Source organism: Micropterus dolomieu, linkage group LG14 (assembly GCF_021292245.1).
Source record: "Micropterus dolomieu isolate WLL.071019.BEF.003 ecotype Adirondacks linkage group LG14, ASM2129224v1, whole genome shotgun sequence".
Taxonomy (NCBI): domain Eukaryota; kingdom Metazoa; phylum Chordata; class Actinopteri; order Centrarchiformes; family Centrarchidae; genus Micropterus; species Micropterus dolomieu.
Window position 1 is genome coordinate 5,812,092 of NC_060163.1, and position 8,608 is coordinate 5,820,699.

At 42.7% G+C, this 8,608-nt stretch overlaps 2 protein-coding genes across 18 annotated transcripts in view; one reads left to right on the forward strand and one right to left on the reverse strand.

Annotated features, from left to right (window-relative positions):
• Positions 1-1,098, forward strand: part of LOC123982758 (flocculation protein FLO11-like) — a 4,369-nt gene extending 3,271 nt beyond the window's left edge. For all 12 annotated transcript variants that reach the window (XM_046068576.1, XM_046068564.1, XM_046068566.1 and 9 more), the window contains one exon: positions 27-1,098. In XM_046068576.1, the coding sequence (XP_045924532.1) occupies positions 27-695 (669 nt within the window). In that variant the 3' untranslated portion in view covers positions 696-1,098. The remainder of the gene's footprint in view (positions 1-26) is intronic.
• fdxr (ferredoxin reductase) overlaps positions 1-8,608 on the reverse strand; it is a 26,940-nt gene that overhangs the window by 8,537 nt on the left and 9,795 nt on the right. For 3 of the 6 annotated variants that reach the window (XM_046068577.1, XM_046068580.1, XM_046068583.1), the window contains 4 exons: positions 7,812-8,011; positions 7,536-7,707; positions 7,263-7,436; positions 5,347-5,953 (listed from right to left, as the gene is read on the reverse strand). In XM_046068577.1, the coding sequence (XP_045924533.1) occupies positions 5,823-5,953; positions 7,263-7,436; positions 7,536-7,707; positions 7,812-8,011 (677 nt within the window). In that variant the 3' untranslated portion in view covers positions 5,347-5,822. Of the gene's footprint in view, positions 1-4,862; positions 5,298-5,346; positions 5,954-7,262; positions 7,437-7,535; positions 7,708-7,811; positions 8,012-8,608 lie in introns of those variants that run through there. The other 3 variants (XM_046068578.1, XM_046068579.1, XM_046068582.1) reach the window with 3 other exon arrangements.

Here is an 8,608-nt window from a genome sequence, read left to right on the forward strand (position 1 = left end):
GCCTGCTGGCCAGCGAGACCCCACAGGCCAGGGAGAGCACGCAAGCCCCAGTGCTGGCCAACAGGACAACGCCAGCTAGCGCCCGCCTGCTGGTCAGTAATACCCCACCGGCCAGGGAGAGCACCAGCGCCCCGGTGCCGGCCAGCGAGACCCCACCGGCCAGGGAGAGCACCAGCGCCCCGGTGCCGGCCAACAGGACAACGCCAGCTAGCATCGGCCTGCTGGCCAGCGAGACCCCACCGGCCAGGGAGAGCACCCAAGCCCCGGTGCCGGCCAGAGTGTCCCCCTGTGCCCCCCTGCTGGCCAGCAAGACCTCCAGCACCCCTATGCTGGCCAGCGGGACAACGCCGTCTAGCGCCCGCCTGCTGGTCAGTAATACCCCACTGGCTAGGGAGACCCCCAGCGCCCCACCACTAACCAGCAAGACCCCGCTGTCTAGCGCCCCAGTGTCGGCCAGCGAGACCCCGCCAGCCTTCCTACCCCCCAACAACACGATGCCTTCCAGTGCCCCCCTGCTGGCCAGCAAGACAATGCTGTCCAGTGCCCCCCTGCTGACCAACAAGACCCCACTGGCCAAGGAGACCCCCACCCCTGTGCTGGCCAGCGAGACAACACTGTCCAGCGCCCTTCTTCTGGAAAGCGAGACCCCCAGCGCCCCTCCATCGGCTGGCAAGACCTCTCCAGCAAATTCTTAAAACAGTGTGTGGAAGTCTGGAGAAGCTGGAACATCACCATTTCTTAATGCCAAATATTCAATCAAATGTCGTCTGTCTCTCGGAGCAACTGGAAACCAATGAATTGGAAGTTGAAGCATGAGCCTTGTTTTTGTTTTTTAAAAACAAAACAAAAAACCCTGAAAGCAGACCATTCAGAACTGCTTAACCTCTACGCAGCCAATAACCTAAAGTCCAACCTGATGGCCAGCGTAACCCTGAGCCCCATTAAGAACCCAGCAAGACCCTTGCAGACAACCCAGGCCAGCGCCTCCATGCAGTGGTGAGACCCCCATATTAAGAGGCAGTTAAAAGTATGGGACTAAGTTTAAGGAACCATGTAACTAAGGTGTTTATGCAACTTCAATAAAAACTATTAACTTGATATTTGTTGGCTTATATTTTTTTTTAAAAGACCTGGATTGATTGGAGACCTTGTTCTGAAACAGGGTGGCGTTTCCCCCCCCTCTGGCTTATTTTGTAATGCAACACTTGCACTGCAACAAAACAACTGAGCTGAGATCGCCTAGAACATTCAGCAGTGTTGCGTTTGGGTATTTTTGCTTTGGTCTGCTCAACGGAGCACTTATAGCCCCTCTTTTGTTCACGAACCATTTTAGACTTCACTGTTCGTGTTGCAACATCTGGAGAAGAGGTTGATCTGACAAACTGTGAACCAAATATTTATGACCATTTGTCTGGAGGAAAAAGGGTGATGCGTGAAAGCCAAAGAACACCATCCAGACTGAAACACAGGGGTGCCATCATGTTTGTGTTTCAGTGGTTTTTGTACCAATACATCATGATTGTGTTTTAAACTACTCAATCTCCCGTGTGTTAGTGCTTTAGGCAGTTACAGCATGAGGCTATACCCTATGCATGATGTTACCTCTAAACTGCTGGATGATGTAAGATTGTTAAAATGGCAGGGATGGGGTAATTTGAGCCAAAAGACTCTGGGGTGGGGGTACTGAGAACTATTTTACTGTAATTCTACACTGCATTCTTGCATATCACTGAAATGATGTGACATGAATTTTAGACCAGAAACCATAATGCCATGCTTCTATAAATGGAAGACTGACAGGGCTTCAACTCCCCTTGTGGATTTGGACAGAGCAGTGGGAGATGTACAATATGGGTTAAGTCTATATGTCAGATAGCAAGGGAGATTTACAATAGACCTACAATGATATGAAACTAGGAGACATTTCAAATCTAACTGCAATATTTGCAATACATTTGAGTTGGCACTAAAACGACATTGATCCCCATGTGGCTAAACTTACACCTCACTGGGGTCAAGTTGAGCCAAGAAACACTTTTTCGTGAAGATCATATTTTTGAAAAGTGTTTATTTTAGATCTAAAGTGAACCTTCCCATGTATGCATCACATTTAAGATATTACTGTCATGTGCTCACTTAAATGAGACAAAGTAAAAACTAGCTCAACTCACCCCACTCTCTACACATGTCTTCCACCCCCTCCCCCCCCCGGACTAATTATTTTCTCAGATTTAGAGACATGCATGGGCATTTACCTCCACCTCTACCAGTCCCTGTAGCTTTACTGGTGAATTCTTTGTGTTGTATGAATGTTTTCTTTAACAATTTACTTTGAGGATTAGACATGCTGCTGCTGTCAAATGCAATTTTAAACGTTTCCATGCGCACAGTAATGTCCCAGCAAATAACGTTGGACATTTATGTAGCAAATCAGAAAAACTTAATAAACAGGACAGGAAAAAACATTTAGCTTCTGAAATATGTTTAGATGCTCTGATGGAGCTCAGGATTGATCAGATCAGGAGGACGGCTGCTTTACTCCAAACACTTTCACTGTATGAACCTGGACTGTGTGTGAGAACTTTTAGATGCGTAAAAGAACACTTAACATTAGAGCCTGACAGATCCGGCGTGTAGGGAGAATGAAGTTATGCTGCTGTGCATAAATACGCACAGCACATGGGGAGACACATTTATTTCACCCACCCACCAGTGTTTATTTGATTTCGTGACCTGGCCTGCCCAACCATTGAATGTGGATGTGAGACGAGAAGAAACAAACATTTTTATGTTGCGTCTGCATTTATTGATAATGGGATTGTAAGTTCATCATGGAATTACCCATAATATAATCATGGTGTCTTTTGGATATTACAAATGATTTATTAGGCTAATCGTTTCAGGGAAATTGAAATGACGTAACTCATTTCAAAGCTGAAGCACAGGAATTATCAGCCTCACACCGAAGGGAAATGTTGAAAAAAGTAAATTATGTAAAGTGTTTCTTTCTGACAGACTCTCTCTCTGGCTTTAATGGTATCCATAATGAAACTTAATGGGGGAAATGACAAATCCTGAAAAAAATGTTTCTAATAAAGGAAGAAAGTTGTCTGTGTCAGCCAGTAAAAGACACTCGTGTATCTTCGCTCGTGGCTCCTGAGAGATCCCTCCTTGATCCTCAGAACACTAATGACAACTTTGTGACGGCCTGCAAGATGGTGGACCAGAACTACTTCTATTTCAAGCGAGGATCGAGAATCAAGGCAATATGAAATAAATGACTTGGGATGTACCCCACATAGTCTGACAGACTTTGGTTGGCCAGCTTCACTCCACAGTTAACAAGTTGGGGTTCCTCAGTATTCCTTATTCAGAATGGAATGTGAATATATTGTACCACAAAATGTCATTTGTATGCTTTTGGGACAAGGTTTTTATTAGTTATTTTATTGCAACATTGCACAACGATGTGTGCATTTACTGCAGCACTTCTGACCACCAGTATTAAGATTCCATAAAAATCTTCTCTGACCTTTTTTTGCAGACATATGAGACTGACACTATGAAATCAGTGAGGTGTTGTGTAGTGCTTTGGTCCCCAATCTTGAGTGGCTGCTATTTGTTTTGCAAACCACCAGATGTCACTGGGCTTAAAGAGTTTGAAACAATGAGGCTTCAAATCTCTTTCGCCACAAATAGAAAGAAAGCCCCATAGCTTCATTAGGCTTCATCTTCCTATCATTGCTAATTCTGTAGGTTGGTGACCTGACATATATCCTAGCCCAGCTTTGCCCTCCTTCAACCTGAGAAGATCTAATCAGCCAAAATAACTGCAAGCACGTGTGTGGGTGTGCAGAGCTATAAAATCTATAAAAATACAGTGTATTTTATATGTTGATCAGATATCTTGAGGGATTGCAGTCAGCCAGTCTGTCTGTTCACCACTTGGATCCAGACTAAAATATCAATTATTAGGTGGATTGCTATGAAATTTGCTACACACATTTTCAGCATTCCCAGAGGATCAATTCTGATGACTTTAGCGACCCCTCTGACTTATCCCTTAGCACCACCAGCAGGTATTAGTTAGTTTTCACTTACCCTGTGAAATATCTCAACATCTTCTAAATAGATTGGCTCATAATTTTGTACAGATATCCATGGTGCCCAAACGATATACCCTACCAACCTTGGTGATCCCTCGTCTTTTCCTCTAACATGCTAGCACTGGGTGCTTGTTAGCGTCCTGATGTGAGCATTTAGCTCAAGTACAGCTTCACAGAGCCAGCGGCATGGCTGTAGACTCTTTTTTATCTCGTTTTATGGGTGGGGTTGCTGTTTGTGTGTGTCCTTTATTGCTCCCATAACTTACTGAAGAGGAAGGACATCTTTCATGTCTTTGCTTCCATTTTTGCCCTTTTATAGATCTTTCTCAGTGAGATAAGATCATAGACAAAATCTTTCAAAACCTAAAAATGTACTGAACTTGTAGTAAAGAAGGGGAGCTGTTAAAAGTCAAATACATTGACTAGATAATGATGGATATTGGTATATTGGTTGGGACATGTCTCTACCAAAATCTACACCCTTTCTGTTTGGTTAGCCAAAGGTTTCTATATTCCTTCAGTTTCAAGCATGTGTTTAAGGTTATGTTTTCAGACAAAGTCTTTTAAAAATTCCTTAATTCCAGAAATGTCATCTATCTGGAACAAGTTGGTGATATGACATACCATCTACGGCACAAACATTTGATTTACATGTTGCTAGCAGCTACTATATTTTTAGTATACAGTGAGTAATTTTTGCTTTTTTTATCTGATGTGATGAACAAACTAAATGCAATGCACATAAAAATGTTAAAGTAATGTAAAACAATTTATACTTCCAAAACAGATGAGTGACGTCAGAGAAAAGTAGTGCATACAGTCAATTCCTGATGAGGTCTATACAACCACAATGTTGCTTTTATAATGAACAGTCAGCAGGTGTAGTTTTTATTTACATTTATCATCACCTAATGCTATTCTGAGTTGCAGTGATGAAAAAAAGAGTGTTAAAGCATTCACACTGCATTAACACAAATGTAGTGTCCATAAACTCCCTGTGTTTGTAAAATGAACAGTAGTAGATATTTAGAATGCAGCAGTAGGAGATGCTACTCCAAGACAGGAATTAAAGAATATAAGCCAAATTTTATTTTGTGCAAAATATATTCAAGATGGTCTGGCGACCTGTCCAGGGTGTACCCCGCCTTTCGCCCAATGTCAGCTGGGATTGGCTCCAGCCCCCCCGTGACCCTGTACGCAGGATAAGCGGTTGATGATGGATGGATGGATGGATGGATGGTCAGGTCATTATATGCAATTGTATTAAATATAAAAACATATTTCAGACACCACATAGTTTTTGCTCTTCAACAAAGTACTGTAACTTACAGTACACAATAAGCTAATTACTGGTAGCATCCATTAGAGTTTTGTTTTCTTTTAGGTTAGTGCAACAGAAAACAACAATGTAGTCTTTCAGTGCTTAAGATTGATATTGATGAACAAGGTAAAAACTGAAAAACACAAATAAGAGACAAATAATTTCAGGGGAAAACTATCTACTAGCTTACAAGCTTTAAACATGTACCATGTGTACAATATGAATTATGTCCATGGTGAGTGCTTCATAATGCCATTGTGCCATTTCTTTTCTGTGCCAATGATGGTCATTTGTTGAGGTCCCCACTGATATGGTTACTGCTGTTATTTTATTCTGCAGCAGTTAGTCAGTGTCCGTTGTTCACCTGTAAACAGTTGTTGTTGTCTTGTCTTCAGTCATTTTCGAGCCACCTGCAGCATTTCCTCTACAGTCAATAGTTTTTCTCTGGGTTTTCCAATGGCTTCTCCCCTCCTCGTCTCCTCACTGTCAATCTTCTCCCAGTCTGAGAAAACCACTGGTTTCACTCCTACAGACGATAAAATACAAACTAAAATACATTGATTTTTTTTTTTTTACAACCGACATCTTGCGGCCAAATGAGTCAAATGCATTTACTTAAATTAAATTATACATAAACACTGGACAGGACCCTACAAGTGTGAACTTTTGATCATGTCAAACCAGTGTAATTTATTTAAATCTGAAGCACCACATGAATGGATTCTTAGTATAAACTACAGCTTTCACTAACTGTTGATACACGGAGCAGCCATCTTGGATCATAAAGTCGGGGGTAGAGCGGTTCTCCCGACTTTCCAATTTGGAAATCCGACTTAAGGGAGCGTTCCAGTTGAAATTTCTAACTTCCCAGTACAACTGGAAAGCACCATAATTGTTAACTGTGGAGTGAAGCCGGCCAACAGGTGAATTATTATGAGTGAAACAAGGCGGTTATATTTTAATCACCGAGTGTCAAAATGTGTAAGATCATATGGTGATTACTCGTTTTATCTTGGTAATCTTTGACTGGTATAAACAGCGTAGAGAAAACTAATTTTCTCTTTTGTTACAAACTAATGCTCATGCTCTGACTAAGAGTGGAAGGTGCTCATATAAGAATTAACAGAGTCAGTTAAAGATGCGATTTGGAGTTTTCTTGTAAACAATGTTTCAGTTTTTATTCAGTGTTACTCACCAAAATACATCCTATTTGTCCTTGAGGTCTAACAAATATAAGGGATTTCTCTCTCATAAAACGAACGCAAAACCGATTTTTTTTTTAACCTGCACTGTTTACTTGCCAGCAGTCTTCTTCACTGTCATCCTTGGCACATTACTGGCACCTGCAGATCAGTGGAATAACATGAAACCATTGATTCACCCTTGTGCGTGCACGTGTCCTCGCGACCCCCTTTTAAAAAACACTGCTCCATAATACCACCAGTGTTCAAAAACTTCATAGGGTACCTTTAATTATGACCTGCAGGGTTCCACAAGTAAAGCATATCATACCTCAATAACGACTAAACAGACAACTGCCAGACTACATGATATCAGTCCGATAATCGCAGGAATGAAAATTTGGGTCAATTGGTATATCCCATATAGTGTGTCACAGTGGAAGACAACCAAGCAAAAAGACCACTACTATAACAGCAACTTCCATGACGTGCTGACCAATAGGAGCACAGAGCGCTTGATACCGTGATGATCTTGAAAGACAAAGAAATTGTGTAGTGCAGGGCACACTGTAGACAAACTTAAAATTTGTCTCCAACTTTTTTAGACTTGTGATTATATAAACTCCCACCACATAAGGGACAATAGTAGAGTACCTCTCTTTTCCAGTAGAGCACAGATGCTTTGTGAACCAGGCTTGGCAACAGATACATCCAACGTTCCCGAGTCCATGTCCTCCATCAAGGACCGTGCAGTGTCAAAACTATTGTTCATAGTGGTGGCTATCACGCCAGTGGGGCCTGTTTTCAGCCAGCCACTACAATATAGACCTAGAATGAAAGATGCATTCACACTCAAGTTCTTGTTTTTCTTAGAAATGTTTGGCTTGCTAAATGGTCTTGCTCTTCCTGGTGTACTATATTGAGTACCTGCAGCTTGTTGAACACGGCCCAAGTTGTTCGGGACGATGGCTTTGCTGGAATCAAACGGCACTGATGGATCGATAGGGAGGCTCTTGTAGCCGATACTGCTAATGACCAGGCCACAGGACACATCCTCCACCTCTCCAGTAAGCACTGCCCGGGCTCCCTCACCTGAACCCTGGTCACACAGAGGAAATCACCTTTAACCAGGCCACTGCACTGAGCAGCTGCACATGGCTACATCAGGGACTTCTTCAGTTTTAAAATCCAAATCCTGTTTACCTCCAGCCTGTTGATCGCCAGTCGGATGCCAGCTGTTCTGTTGTGTTCAAGGTCAGCCAGGATTTCAACAGGGCTCCGGAAGAATCGGAAGGCCCAGATGCGGGAGGCCTTGGCTCGCCTCTCCTGCTCCTTCTCTCCTGGGATCTCCAGGGCCGTCTTCAACATCAGCTCAGTCAGACGCTTCCTGGGCCTCGGCACATCTGTCACAGCGCATATACTTATGGTTAAAAACACATCTGTGTGATTTGAGATTTCTGATGCCAAATAGCTTCCCTTGATTTTAAAGTTGACATGTGTATGTGTGTCTGCGCGTTTGTGTTTTTTTTTTTCTGTGTATGTGTGCATAGCATACTGCAAATGCAAGCACGAACATGTGGCCTCTGCCTTTTTTGTAAATATGGAAAAACTGTATACTGTAGGTTTGTCTGGGAAGGCACTGTACACCCACACTGCTGACAAAAATGTCAGAAACCTCAACTGTGAAAGCTTCAGTGTTTTTTTTCCATTTTGTTAAAAAGGTTAACCTCTCTGGCCTTCATAAATTTCCTGTAACTGCACGCTTTGTTTTTGTGGTAACCACAAACCTGTCACCAGAGAGAGCTACGGCGCTACTATTATCACTAACGATGCAAGTTTAATAGCAGACACAAACCACCAACTTCTATTATCGACCTTCACTTGCCGCTTATCTCGTTTAACAGAGAGGAGGTCAAGGTTCTCATGATTAGCCATGAACAGAGGCAAGCAGACTCTCTCTCTCTCTCTCTCTCTCTCTCTCTCTCTCTCTCTCTCTCTCT